Here is a 15882-nt window from a genome sequence, read left to right as displayed (position 1 = left end):
CGGAACGGGGGACCAGACACTGCCTGCGGCGCCTGCACCTCGCTCTAGCGCACCGCAGCCGCCTTTCCCCCTATCTGGCCCTCCTACTGGTCGACTTTGAAAAGGCCTTCGACTCAGTGGGGTGGGAGTACCTGGGCGAGGTCCTGGAGCATATGGGCTTCGGCCCCCAGTTCCGTGCCATGGTTGCGGTCCTATACGCGAGCCCGCGGGCCCGTGTTTTAGTCAACGGAGCTCTATCCCGCCCGTTTCCCATAGGTCGAGGAACGCGCCAGGGATGTCCGCTCTCGCCCCTCCTTTTCGCTCTGGCCATGGAGCCCCTGGCGGTCTTGATTCACTCGGATCCCGCTCTTCGCGGGTGGGACTGGCTAGGTATGACCCCCGATAAGATCGCCCTGTATGCGGGCGACGTCCTCCTCTATCTCTCTGATCCAGCGACCTCGGGGCCCCAGGTCCGCCGGATCCTCCGTCGGTTTGGCCAAGCGTCGGGTCTTCACCTGAACCCTAAAAAATCCGTTCTAGTCCCGCTACACCCGTCACGGGACTGTTTCGACTGGCAATCGGACATTCCCCTCCGGAGACTCTCCTTTAAATACCTGGGGATCTGGGTCACCCTCCTTCCGGAACTCTGCTGGGCCCTCAATGTGGCTCCCATAGTCAACAAAACCAGATCCGATATGCTCCGGTGGTAGACACTCCCATTGAATCCGTTGGGGAGAGTCGCCCTTTATAAGATGATGATCCTCCCCAAGTTTCTGTACATGCTACACCCCGTGCCCCTTTCCGCGCCCGTGGTTCCGGGAACTGGATAAGATGGTGGTCAAATTCCTCTGGGGCGGCGGCAGGCCCCGGCTGGCCTTAGATCGCTGCAGGGTCCCCTCCTACGACGGCGGCCTGAGCATGACTAACCTATATTTATATTACTTGGCCACCCAGCTGCTGGTGATCCACGACTGGTTCTCAAGTGGATGGGGCGATCCGGCCTATCGCCTCGAGGTGCAATGCCTCGGATTCTCCTCTATCCAAAACATGCTCTATGGAGCATCGGTCCCCCTGTCGCTCCCTGGCGTCGTGCGGGCCCCTTTTCTCGCGTGGCGTGCAGCTCTGAGGCACACCCGATGGTCGGGGACGAAAACACAGCTCACACCGCTGTGGCACGGGACATGGCTTCGGGAGGTGGTGGGACTGGCGGGTTTTCGGCAATGGGATCTCCACTCTGGGCGATATATGGCGGGGGAGCCACATGTGTTCCTTCCAGGAGCTTCAGACCCGCTTCTCGCTGCAGTCTTCCCAATTCTATCGCTACCTTCAGCTACGCCATGCGGTTCGGGCCCACGTCCCTCTCGACTCCAGATTGCCTTCTCATAGCCCACCTGAAGCTCAGGTGATGTTGGGGTGCCTGGGGAAGGGTGGAATATCCCGCATTTACAAATCCCTGATTAACAATACCCCGGTAGACTGGACTGGACAGAGGCAGCGATGGGAGGTCTGGGTGGGACCCCTAGATGACACGGATTGGAGGGACGCCCTTATGGCCCCTCGATCGCTTACCACCTCCGCTAGGCTGCGGCTCATCCAGCTCTATTACCTCCACGCCGCTTACCTGACTCCGGACCGCCTCTACCGGGCGGGCCTCCGCGTGGACGCCTCCTGTGCTCGCTGTGGGGTGGCTCCGGCTGATTTCTTCCATATGGTGTGGTCTTGCTCCCGCCTGGAGGACTACTGGGCAGCGATTGAGACCGACCTAGCGGAGGTCCTGGGATGGGAGGTCCCCCATGAGCCTAAAATGGCTCTGCTGGGCATCACGGACGGGCTGGATGGGTCCCGTAACGATAAGTATTTTATCACTACTGCCCTAATGGTAGCTAAGAGGGATATAGCGGCCGTGTGGTCACAGCCAGACCCACCTAGAAGGTCTACTTGGAGTAGAGGGGTGGATTGGTGTGCGGCCCAGGAGCGGTCGTTATACGCTGCCCGGGGCTGCCCCAAAAAATTCCGCAAGATATGGGGGAAATGGCTGGGGGGCATAGTTTGAGGAGTGGGGGTGCGGGGGGCGGGGGATGGGGGTGGAGGGGGGGGTCTTTACATCTGCTTGTCAATGCTTCCCTGATTGATGTTACTGATGCCATGTTCAATGCACTGTTGTGTATCATCCTTGATATTGTCCTTGATGCCGAAAATAAAAAATTTGTTTATAAAAAAACAAAAAAAACAAGAGGTTTTTGGGTTTGAGGACTGAAAATATTATATGGAGTTCACCTGCATGTTCTTTATAGAGTTTGATTCCTAAGTGGAAGTGGAGAGACTATAGGATGTGCCTCAAGCTGAGATGCAAAGCAAAGTTAGAGGTGAAGACCCATGTCACTGATGCAGGGATTAAAATATGGATGTCAGTACTGCAGGACAGTAACAACAAGAGGCCACATGGGTGATGATAAAGTGGATTATAGGAAAACAATCAATATAAAACATTTTCATTGTGCAGAAGCAGGTCTAACTTTAATAACCATGAATATACGTTTTCATCGCATAGTAAAACAAATCTGGCTAACCAAGGAAGATTGGCTTAAGGAGAAATGGGAGTATTACACTAAGGGGCCGATTACGAGTTTCGGCGGTGCAGGAGCGGGTGGTACACCAGAGTCGCGCACCCACACCACTGAGACTTGCCGCTGCCTGCCAGGTTACAACTTTAAACCTATAAGTATTGACATACATTTGCCCTTATAATATCGAACCTTGTATGGTCCGAAACATATGTTTACCAAACCGTGGTGGTCTGCTGAATTTGTTTTTGAAGCGAATGAATGCCACTGCTGTGTCCAATGCATGTTAACCGTTGAACTGTAGACAAGTAAAGTCTAGTTGCAGTGTTGTTTTTTAAAAGACTCGTTGTGTTGCCATTTCTGGTTTGTAAGAAAGTTAATTTATTTCTGTTTTTTAACAAAATGAATGCATATTGAATACTACTCAGTAACAGATGCTCTTTTGTGAAGATTTGAGAAATATTCGTTTAATATTGTGTGTTGTTTTCAGGTGCCATGTCTTTGCAGTGGTGCTGCATGCTTACTGTGCAGATGTTGTCCCAACACCAGCAATTCCACTGTAACAAGATTGGTCTATGCCTTTCTCCTTCTCCTTGGCACTCTTGTCTCTTGTTGGCACCAGGAATAGGAGAGCAACTGAAAAAGGTAATTGGGAGCGGTACTACCATATTTGTTTTTTACAACTTTGAAATAATGTCCATTTTGTAAGCCACCACAAAATATTTTTAATTCATGTTAAGTTGTCCTTTGCTTCTGTTTTATCTCGGTGGTTCTAACCGCCCATGTTTCTTGCAAAAGAAGATCCTCTTTTAGCCATATCTGTCTCTGTAATGTCTGAGTTTGTTTTATGTATGCAAATGTATTACACAGCTACTTTGCAACACACATGGCTTCACTATTGTGCTTATGTAGTTATGTTAATCAACAGTAATCCAAATATGTTCGCTAGATAAAACACAGTAATACACGGAGAGTTACAAGGCAAGGAACGGCCAATGTTGGTCCAAGAAAGTCGGATCCTCTGCAGATTTTAACTGTATGTAAATATATCCAGTTTGGATATGCTACGTGTCTAGCATGAATCTGCCTTAGTTATACCTCTGGCCTAAACTCTGTGTAAAGCTTTTATAAAAACTATTACCCAACAGGCGGGAGGGACACTTAGTGAATAAACCATGGCAAGGATAAATTCTTGAGGAAGGATTCAGAACTAGTAACCTTCAGATTAGACCGTGAACGTTGTTGAAGGTGTAATAATGTGCTGAACTATGTGTTAACCTACTGAATAATATAACTCAATAGCTTACTTATTCACTGGATTGTTTTATGATATGATGGAAAAAGAGTGCCTGTGTAACTTTATAGGGTTGCATTAATTCATCTCACATAGCTATGTATAGTTGTTATTCAAAGCACATTCAAAAGGTTGAAAAAAGTTAGCGATACTCATTACTTCCTCTTCAGCTTCTTTATTAGACAGTCTTTTCTAAAGGGACAATTTATCAAGCCTGAATGTTGTAAAGATGCCACACAGTGGTATGTTAGCTAAAGGGGAAATTAACTGTGTTATTTACTGACTTTGTTTCTGAAGACAGTTTATTGTTCAATTTACAGATTCCTTCTAATTCAATCATAACCTCCTCATACGACCGTTTTTAAATCCTCACAGGACCTTGTTGTCTAACTATTTATTATGGGCCTAATCTATATCGTTGAAATCCTCTCAGATATCTGAAATGATTGCCCCCTTTGCCTGTGCAAGGGGAACTTAAAATGTACATATTAGTATGAATATCCCGAATGTTGTCTGCTACAAAATATTTACAAATAATTAAGGTTATTTCTAAGTGGCAGTGGCTCAACGCCGTTCACCTAACAGCTTTCCATATTATTTTATGCTATTAGAATTAATAGTTGACTGTAGGAAGTTCCCAGGCCTTTGTGTAGTCAAATTATTTGGCCTATGATAGTTTCAGTCTCCTGATAGAAATTGAACTATAAGAACTTCCAGATACAATGCTCCTTCTACAAGCTAACACTGTTTGCAATTTGTGCTTCTTTGCAAATGAAGCACTCTTCGGAGTAAATCTAGAGATACTGTTTTTTCTCCATTTTTAAATGAAAACTAAGATATTTACATTGTGACCGCCATGGGAAACCATTCATTGTGGTTTGCAAATGACAGCAGCAGCTATCATCAAATTGTAATTCAGAGGCATATCATCACTGAGACCTCGATCTCCAGAACCGGCACACAATTCACTATATTTATTTTATTAGTGGTACCTACTGTATTTGTTTCATTCTTGTAATGTAAACACAAGTGATCATTTTTGTGAAGAAGAGTTTGTATAATATATAAAAGACAGGTAGAATAGTGGAAGGAAAGAGTGAAGAATGATATGGGATGCATAATATTTTGTAATGGTACAATTGTGTCTTTATGGAATGCATTCCAATTTGAGGAAATGCTTTAAATACTTTGACATTTCACATAGGTAACTTTTTTAATAAATACATTTAAATAGTTGCTTTCAATAGAAAAAACTAAAATGAAATAACGAAGTGGCCTTAAACGTCACCTTTTTCCATAGCAATATCATTAGTTTACTGTTCGTGAAGTGTCCTTCATGTGGGAAATATTCCAAAGCTATCTTCTTTCTGTCAGTCCTACTGTTGGGAATTTCCTATTCGCAAAAATATTTCCAGCAGGATATTGGCAGACAGGAAAAGAATATGGCTTAGTGATCAGGAACATTCCAGGAGAGACCATTAGTTTCCTACTAAAGGCTTAGGACAGCTGCTGTCCCCACGTCCATGCTTTCTGAGGCCACATTTAACAGCATCCCTTACTCTCCCAAGGATACAAGAAAGTGGGGGAGAAACTTGTCACCACAATTGGCTATCAATGGCTTATTATTTATTCTGTTGGTACCCAAAACCCAGATGAAGGCAGTTTTGTTTCCACACCAAATCCATAGAGACAGATTACCCTCTGCTGGGATTTATAACTCACTTTGACCAACTTCTGGTACAGGAGATGTGGTCCTAGAAGTAGAAACTGCGTCACATAAACGAGTTGTTGATGGCTAATATCACTGGAGAAAAATCATTCCCAAACCCTCTACTTCACAAACCCTTCTCTAGTCTGTTCCCCTTTGGTATTTAAAGATCCGGAACTCAAAATCTAGATGTGCACTTTTCAGATCCATGTATCTGTCAAGTTTTTTGCATCTTTCCTGGAAAGCAGCATTCCTAGTTACCATTACTTCAGCATGCAGGGTCTCTGCGAAACCTGTGTTCTAGTAAACCTTACACAGCGTTCGCTCTAAATAGGGTTGAGAATCCATTCGCTATTTACCATTAAACTGATATTTGGTTTCCCCATAAATCAAAGTTCAGCTCATACCTTTTCAATGCACTGCTGCCTGTATTCAGAGTCAAGAAAACGTCCCCTCAGGCAGCAGAGCTTTTCGATTAATCCTGTTTGCTTGTCTGGCTGTACATCTTTCTCTTCTCACCCTTTTCCAGTTTATTGTTCTCTTTTTTCCTACTTTGGTATGATGGTCATAACTTCCTGTTCTAGTCATTGTTCATGTGTTACCCTGAAGAGTCCATGGCGAAGAGGAGACAGGTACCTCAAGGATTGTTGACCAGACTGTCTGGAATGACTGAGTGGGAAAGATGGTCCGTTTTGAAGATTATACTGCATGTTCCAAGCTTCTGAATGAACTATCTCTCAATTACCAATGTAGCGCTGTCTGAGATTGGCCAGTCTGTGTGCGAAGCTATGCTGCTTACATGCTCATTTTCTGTCATGTTTTTCTTTTAGAAAGGGGGGATTAAAAGTGCTTCTGGGGCTCCTTTCTCCAAATTATTCTTTTTTTTTAGTAATTTGGATGGCTTTCTATAAAAAAATGAACTAAAATGTACCATAGACATGCATGTTAAAAACGAGGAAAGTGTTTTCTTGTCAAGCATCTCGCACCTTAGCAAAGGGTATTGTCTGTTTATAAAGTGAATTAACTTTCCGGAGTTTTATAAGTAGGTACCTTTTCTTTTGCTGCCACCACTAAGTGTATGGCGCGAGGGAGCTTGTGTAAGGGATAAAATAGACTGGGGTGCACCGGTCTGTTTTCGTTCTGACATCAGCAAGTCCATTGACTCTTTGTCATATTGGACTGAATTTGTATACAGTGTGCCACAGCCATTCAACCACATATGAAGCCAAACCAAATAAGACTGCTTAAAAAAGAAAGTCAGACAGTTGAGTACACACACACTTTTAATCATTAGAGGTTCACAGGACACATCTGCTGGAAAAGCTAAAATCTGACCTGAGTCTGAATGTGGACTGCAGATTTCTCACACCATTATCGCAGCTTCCTAGAGCTTGTTTTGCAGTGAGCAGGGAATTTCCCATGTATGACTCACCATCTGGCACAAGAGCAGTTTCAGGCGAACGTGCATTCTGATATATTTCGGCTGCCTCAAACAATCGGGATTCCTTTGTGAATTTGAAGGATTTGGAAAGTACACCCTACAAGTGATCGGCAGTTTACATGTAAAAGCAAAAGAAACTAAGACTTATAAGTCGAAGGTTTCTTTTTTTACAGTAAAGAAACCGAGTCGTAAATTGATAAAGTGCGGTGGGAATGTGTGCAGAGCGGGGTCCTGTGTCAGATTCTCCTTTTAAACAACATGGCAGGGGTGTTTTGTAGCGTAAGTGAACGGCATTCTCGGGTTTCCCAGTGCCACGCATGCGTTCGAACGCCAGGTATTTAGGTCTTGGCTACAGCTTTTGGTGTTTGTTGACCGGGCCTGTTGTTTTCAATTCATTACGTATTTAAACTGGGCTTTGGGTCAGCCTCTTGCTCATTATTGGATGACTTCTCTTCCTATGGTATCCACGCCCAGGACAGTATTGGTCTCACAGTGTTCCGATTGGATGGATTGTATCATTCGACTGCATACAAGAGGGGACTATTTTTATTTTCTGTGGAGCAGTCCACGGAGTATGTTTCCTTTCTCAGTCCCTTTTTTTCCCCTCAAGCACTTTTTTGCTTCGTCTTCACCCTGCTCCCTGTTAGTTTATTTTTTGTTTTTCCTTGCTCTCTATTTTTCTCTTCACCCCATCCACTCAATTGCTTGTCTCCTCGCCATTTATAGATATGCCACTCCCCACCCCTTGACCATCCCACTGTTATTTGATTTTTAAATGAGGACCTGGCAGCTGCACAATGCTGCCTGGCTGCCAGCATCCTTTCTTTATGATTCCCATTTACTGCCTAATGATGGTTTATATTTTTTAACTTACTGTTCTAACATAGTCGCCTGCAATGTTAGAACAGTAAATAAAAAATGGCCACCATATTTCTGTACACTAATGCACTTGGGCATTATGATGTATGCATCAATTGCACATTCAACACTCGGCCTGCATTGCATAGCATCGTTCTCTGGGTTTTGTTTAGAAATAATTTGCCATTTTATAGCCACAACTTATTGGCTTTGCTTATGGTGTTTTCTTTCCATTCTGATTTTGTGTCTCTATTTATCCCAATATAATATCAGAACTACAAGTCTGAGAATTTAAAGAATAAACCTGCCCTGAATGAGCTACTCAAGTATGGACCTCTGAAACCAGAGAGCTCTTCATGAATGAGAGAAGAGAACACTGATAAAGATGTGTATGATCTAGAATAAAATAAGGAAAGAGAGACAACAGTGCAGTGTATAGTGGAGAAGAGTGTATGAGAGAATCTGGGCAATTTTTGTCAAAGTGTGCAGTCACTTATGTTCCTTTGCTTAGAGCAAATATGGACATGGCAGTCTTGCCTATTTCGGAGAGTAGGAGTGGATCCTGTTGATGGTCCTGTGAGAGGATGTTCAGGTTCTTGTACTTGGGTGAATAGATGTGGCCACTGTGTATTTTTATTAATTCAGCAAGTCTCCCTGCTAGAATAGGTTTCTTACCAAACCCAGTTGGTGTGGGAGAGACCGGCTTAGGTAAAAGGTTGAAAAATGACCCTTTGGGTGATTTCTCATAATCCGGTGTAGCAATCAGCGAATGCCTACTGCTAAACAGTTTTAAATAAGGAATATGAAAGCAGAAGGAAACGATGCAAAAACGTAAGACAATAAAACTGAAAGATGATTGCAGATTCCCTGTTGCTGCAACATGAATGGATTAACTAGAGTTCGTAAACAGGGAGTTCAAGCTAGGTGCACTGGAGCTGGCCAAAAGGGATCCACACTACTTAATGATCGCTCAGGTCACTACACGTGACTGAAATTTCTGTGTGAGAGTGCATCGGGAGCCTCCAATAACTTGTGTTTGTGGATTTACACACTCGCAAAGTGAAGGGCTCTGGAAAAACTATAACTATTCTGATAGAAACTCCTTTCTTTACTAAAATGATAACTGCAACATTGAAACCCAGATGCAGGGCAATATACATGCCAAACCCGTCAAGCTCTCCGTCAAAAACCATTATCACCCACATACCTGAGCCTAGTCCATTTTTATGTCTATATATCTTAGTTTACAGGCCATGTTCAGTGCTGCAATCCTATAAAAATTCTGAAGCCTTTGATATATGTCTGTTTACTGTGATAGGTCAGCAGCAATCGTGAAAACATTTGTTAAATTACAAGAGAAGCTTAGCAGAACAAAGCAGACAAAGGTCACCGAGCAGGAACAACCAGTAGCACTCGCTCTCCTCCAGCATCCACACAGGAGGATCTCTTCCTCGTTCCATCGGAGGAACAGTTGATCTTCAGTCAGGTTCTGCTCTACGTTCAAAGCTTATTCTCTGCTCATTAAGAGATTGTAATGCGTCATGGTGTGGAGTCCAGCTCCCGGATGTAAACAATGAGACATTCCTCATGTTTGGGAAGACTGTTACAGAAGCAAACAGAAGTATCAGACCTCACCAAGGAGGCCAAGTGTGAACAAACTGATTAGACCTTCCTTTCCTCATACCTGGGCTGATTCATCCTGTTTTCTGAAGAATGAGCTGGTGTGGATCATCTGCATCCTGCATAAAGGCTAGAGATGGAACACGTCTAACTGTATGGATGAGTGAGACTGGTTGCAGTATTTTCCTTACATACCGTGAAAGACAACAAACCTCTAATTGCAGATTCACAATTATTGGACCATTTTAACTGTGATGCTTGTTACAAATGCTTTCATATCTATCATCTGCCTTGCTGTTCTACCAATCCTATTTGAATTTTTTTTCAACAATTAGCAGAAGTGCCAGCTGTAGAGTTATGGCGAACTTGGACATGCATGTTAAACTCTATAGAAATAGAGGAAAAACTTCCAAATCAAAGATGCCTGTCTACATACAGCTCACTTCCAGCAGGCCCTGCCATATGTATGATAGAAACACTGGTAGGCTATGTAATGCTGAGCAACAAACATTGAAGATCATATTACTCCCATGCGACCAGATCAATTCTTTAGGATCCTGTGATATTTTAGTACCATACATCCCTCTTCCACTTCCTGTGGGATTGATGGTATCTTCTTTGATTATGCACTGCAACATGTATATCTTCCATCTTGTATCATTCCTTCAATTGTACTTCGTAAAAATGTGTGTTCAGGGTGTATGCTGTCTGTTATTATAGCTACCTCCTTACTGCAATATTTATATATTATATTTGGACAGCAAGGTAGGACCTGACTTCTGAAAGTTTTTTTTGGTGCTGGAAATTTGTAAACCATCTTGTTGAGGTTTTCAGCTGGTGTGTTAAGATGCCATAATTTAATTTTGAAAATATAAATCTTTTTAGACCTTTACTCCACATCACACACTCCTGTTTATTGTAAACAAGAGAATTTCCTTTTACTTTATAAGTTTATTGCTTAGTAAAAGATTTTTTGATGTTTTGGAGAGAAGACATTCTTACCATTTAGCTACGAATTTCAGCCTCCCGAATTATTGAATAATATCGTATACGAACTTTACCCCTCAAAACATTTTTGCGTACTATAGATGCCCTACCTTAGACATGCAGTTGGTGCCTTTTGACAAAAAATATTTTTACATTTCTTCTTACAGTTGAACATTCTTAATAGCATTCCTACCAGGCCCATGACCCAGTCCACCTTCTTGGCGTTCTGCAGAGGATGACTCCGTTACCCTCTTTAATATATTTAATGGCCTGACTGGATCCTTACCCCTCTGGATCACATCATGAAAGACCAAAGCCCTTGTAAATCAGTGATACTGTAGCTCATACCATGATAGACAGTAGTGGCATGCCCTGATTGAAATGTTGTTCCCATTTTTGTATGCTTAAATCATTTATATAAATTGCAGTGTTTCTTCAGATTGTGTCTTGATGGTAGGTTCTACCAGCTGCAAAGGAATATGAATTAAACTGCAGAATGAAAATGGGATTTTTTAAATTAAAAGATGACTTTGAGTCCTCACAGTTTATTGTGGTATTATTTCTTTAGATTTTGTAAATGTTTCTGAAAAGAAAACATTTTTCAAGAGAGATTTAGGATAGGCAATCCTCCATTTCCATGGTTTGCAGCCTTTTACAAGCTTTTGGTTCTCGGGAGAGTTCGGCCCTAAAAAGCCAGCCCAAAGAACATTCAAATAAAGCATCAAAAACCAGTAAGTGTCTTAAGATGAAGTTTCTCAGCTTTCCCACTCTCTCCTGCCCCTGTTATTTATTTTGTTAGCTGTTAGTTTCCCATTCTCTGGTGAGCTCAGAACCCTCTTTATGGGGAAGATGGTAGATTGGGGATACTGGGCCCCAATCCTTGGTGGTGGCCATTTACCACTGCTGTTCTGGAACTGTCCTGCTGCAGGTTGGCAAACTGGGCCGAACACACCCTTTCTGCACTTGACTTTCAGGGTAGCGAGGACAAGCACCCACAGGCTTCTCAGTGAAGTAGTATGGGGGTGGGGCGGAGGGTGGTAAGAGCTCAGAAGTCAACAGTCAGCCAACGGACACACTATTGCATTGTCCAGCCCAAAGATTACCTTTTGAATAGAATAAAGTACTTTAACCAAACAGCATCATATAATGATACACAGCACAATTAGGTGAATATAACAAGTTGAAATCTTGTCTGTGGTCTTGAGGCACTACACCCTGCTTTATCCTTCAGTACTATCCCTCAGCTAAAGAAGTTCGCACAGTATCTGTAATTCCCTGAAATTTATTTTGGAATATGGTGCTGATTAGGTGCAAATGCAGTTGATAGTCACTTCTGAAATGTATGTGTGCCCGACAGTTTAATTCACTGTTAACTTCGTGATCGTAAACAGTTTTAGTCTGTGCAACAGACCTCAGTCTCACTCATTCTCTCGCTCCTGCATGTATGATTATCAGTCTGTGTGGATACAGGTTGGACAAGCACAGCATCCAACTACACAGCAATCGTTTGAGTACACTAAAGAGCACTCTCATCCTTGACCATGAAGAATTTAAAATTGGAACCAACTGGGATGGTTTGAATCCCATATTTATACACATTTCCAAACTGAGGATATTGATATGCTGAATAATGTTTCGGAACCTGCTTGGGGTTGATTCTATTTTATTTTCTGGCTTCTCAGACACAGTGTTTGTGCAAGGAGAAGGTTCTCATAGCAGGTAGCAATGGTGCTGGCTCCCTGCAGGAGTATTGAAAACAAAGGCACATTGAAATTTGAGATCTCTTTACCTGGCTGTCACCCACCTTCCTGAAGCAGTTACTGGGGACAGACAAAAGACCAGCTTTGGCTGAAATCTTCCACACATTGTACAACAGAAACTGCGGTCCCACCCTTATGTCGACCATCCACCAAATGGCAGTGATCAGGAAGAACTAATCAGCAGCAGTGTGCTAACAAAGTCCACATTGAATTTCTAAGGGGAGCAAACTCTCAATCCTCCCTCACTTCAGTGTAAAGGGCTCCTCAAGAATACAGGTAATTTGTGTCCACTATCCGAGGAAGCTGTATCATTCCTCTGTTTTTTACCATGCTAAATCACGGCCATCCACAATATATCCCACTGGTTCCAGGACTCACACTATCCCCAAATTCAGAGTCCCACAGCCATGCATGTCCCACATGCACTGCTCATGCATGCACTCTGCATCCATATGAAATGCACAAGGATCTGATTTGCATAGCAGCAAAGCTTTTTAAGCGAGGGGGTCAGTAGACCATACTCTTGGTGACTCAGACGCAAAGGACTTTTCTTACAAATGATTCACAGAAACCTGGTATGTTGCCACCACCACTTTATGTGACTTGCCCTGGGCATGGACAGTGCTATGCCTACTATGGAGTTATACTTTGTGCACCCTCTCTAGGTCAGAGAACAGGTTTCAGACCTCACATTATCGGAGATAGGAGCAAATCTCTGCGCACACACACACACTAGATTAGCACGACACCAGCACCAACAAAAAGTCAGGATATCAGTTTAACTGCAGTCGGTCTCTTTCGACAGGGGTACCAATTTGTTGGCCATGCATGTGGCAGTTCTGTCCCAGCAGATGATAGAATGCATTTTACATGATTCTGCAGCGAAGTCTTTTGAAAGAAACAATATGAGACTGTTACACATTGATAATCCATGAAGGCTCCCCTTTGGGAAAAATAGGTTGGAATGGAAATTCACAGACAACACAGAAGAGGGAGGTAGGGGATCTACACCTCATTCCAGGATCCAACAAAACCGAAGCACCCAGGGTAGACTATGAGCAAGTTTGGAAACCTAAATCAGAACAAACGAGGTCTCTGGAGAAATACATGAGGAGCAGGACAGGGGAAATAACCAAAAAGCAAACAAAACAATCCACCTCCTTGAATGCTAAAAAAAGAGTGTCTTAATAACCAATCAGAAATGTTACTTTAGTTACTAAACAAATTATCATTTATTGAAATGCATCAACATCTTTACACCTCATTTATACTCAAACAAAATGTCAGCAAATATTCCACGTATATTATTCACATTAACCTAATTGCTCTTTCTTTCTTTGTTAAGCTGCCATTCCCCCTAAAGAAAAATATATTCAACCAGCCTGCATACCGCTGGCTCACATCCACAACTAAAATCATCCTTTAAATGCACTGTACATTAACATTATTTAGCAAGAAGACATATAATGGGTTTCAACTGTGATAGTTACAAGCATTTTTTATCGAAATTGCACACCATGATCATTGTTCTCCACACTACATGCAGTGCTATCTGGTTCTCATTATTCACAAAGATTATTTAATTACATTGAAGAATCATAGACATTCCTTAGATCATATACTTAGTATGCATCTATCATGTCTTCCTGCTGGTGTACTTGTGCTATAGCATGCCACACAATTTATTTACTAACTAAAGTAATTTTTCTGATTGATTATTAAGCAATAGTTTTTGAGCACTTGAGGTGGGTTCTTTTGTTTGCTTTATGGGTGAGTTTGGTCCTCAGCGTTCAAGACCCATTGCCAAGGCTGCAGCCTGCTGTGTAAGCTCTTTGCATCTGGAAGAACTCCAGAGATCTGCTATGCGATCAGTTCAAGCTGCCTGAGAAGGACAAGGATGTGGGGAATACCTCAAAAATCTGGAGGAGAGGGTAGAAGTTTAGGAGGCAGAGGGGTACTGCTTTACATCTCAAGAAGGGAATACAGTCCTGTTTTGGAGGTCTAAGGCAGAGTGAGCGAGATGATCTATAATTGGAACCCCCTTACAATGAGGAAAACCCTTGGGGCTAGTAACTCCTCGCATCAAAGACCATTGTTGGTGAGAGGGAGAAATTAGACTAAGTCTAAACTGTTAGTCCTGTGCATGCCACCAGGAAGGCATCCAGGACTTAGACATGTTGGTGCCAACTAACAAATTACGGAGATTGGCAGTTCAGACGCAATGGAAATAGGTCTACCTTAAGAGGGTCCCATAGTCGGCACAGTCTGGGACACCGTGAAGGCTTTGTCCAGATTACCAATCCTCAGTCTGGTCCTGGGAAATATTGGGAGAAAACAATGAGTTTGCTCCTCAGTCCTTGTTTCTACATCTCCACTGGAGATTCAGCAAGTGTTTTAGAACACAACTCGTCCTTCCTGCCCACAAACTAGTTTATGTGCCTCCCTTGTGGGTCAGTTCTTCTTTATTTCGGTCCATTATGATCTTTAAAGCACATACAAAACATAAATGAAATACCTTTTACATATATAAAGTCTTCATAATGAGAGCATAGAAAAATTACAGTCAGATGGACTCCTGCCACATGCACCAGTCAAACGAGCACATACAAGCAGTTCTAAAATATGTAATTTGAATTAGGGCTAAGAACATTCAGACCGGCTTCAGATTTCTCAGTTATTACAATCATAAAAATAAAGATAAATCGAGGCATTTAAAACATTCAATACATATCATAAATTAAGGCAAAATTGCACTTTCATTTTTTTATTGATGTTTTTTTTTTGTTTTGTAAAAACCAGAACATTATGCATGACTCGTGAATATCAAAACAAACTCAGCTGCCACCTAGGGACAGCTAAAGCTTGGGTCCCCCCTTCATTCTCACAGACGGATAATTAACACAACCACATAGCTAACCCCCCCACCACCACCCCGACCTAATCATCCCCAGTACCTGCGCCAAACTACGCCTCTATCCAGGTCCCTTATTCTTTAGGTCTCGCGAGCCAAAGGCTCGAAGAGACATTTTATATGTGGGATTTTCAAAGTGCTACCCACACTTTTGGCTGGCCTAAACCTTGAGTGCACGAGATCACATGCACGTGCACAGCTGCTCTTCTGCTAATTGCATTCCCCCCTCCCTTCTCACCCAGTCCTTTGATGCTCTGCTCGATTACTTTAACTTTCGCCGCTTTGACCCTTGCATTCCCCCCTCCCTTCTCACCCAGCCCTTTGATGCTCTGCTCGCATCTCCCTCCTCCATGGGCGTGAAGGGAGACAGAGACATCCTCCTTAATTGCTGTTTCCCCTCTGAGCCTAGAACACATCGGGTTATTGATCAGCTCCAAACTCCAGATACATTGCTCTCAAGTGACCATCTGTCAGAGGAAACAAGCAGCAGGCACTTAAATGACCTCTATACATAATTATGCTTCATTATATGCCACATAATTTTACACCACTCAATGCAACACAATTCCACGCCATGCTACACAATTCTATGTCACATAATTCTACTCCACATCACATAATGCCACTCCACATCATGCCACATAATTTGACAGAACACCACATAATTCAACAAAGTGTAACACAATTCCACTCCTCCCTACATGACTCCACTCCACACAATGGCATTCCACATCACACAATTGCACTCCAAGTTACACAT

General features: G+C 42.9%; 1 protein-coding gene across 1 annotated transcript in view; it reads left to right on the top strand.

Annotated features, from left to right (window-relative positions):
• SERINC3 (serine incorporator 3) overlaps positions 1–15882 on the top strand; it is a 161443-nt gene that overhangs the window by 30129 nt on the left and 115432 nt on the right. Inside the window, exon 2 of the mRNA XM_085619321.1 lies at positions 3034–3188. Coding sequence (XP_085475447.1) covers positions 3039–3188 — 150 coding nt within the window. The 5' untranslated portion in view covers positions 3034–3038. The remainder of the gene's footprint in view (positions 1–3033; positions 3189–15882) is intronic.

The sequence above is a fragment of the Triturus cristatus genome, chromosome 7 (assembly GCF_964204655.1).
Source record: "Triturus cristatus chromosome 7, aTriCri1.1, whole genome shotgun sequence".
NCBI lineage: Eukaryota > Metazoa > Chordata > Amphibia > Caudata > Salamandridae > Triturus > Triturus cristatus.
The sequence above is the reverse complement of the archived record's forward strand: the minus strand, read 5'-3'. Positions and strand labels throughout refer to the sequence as shown.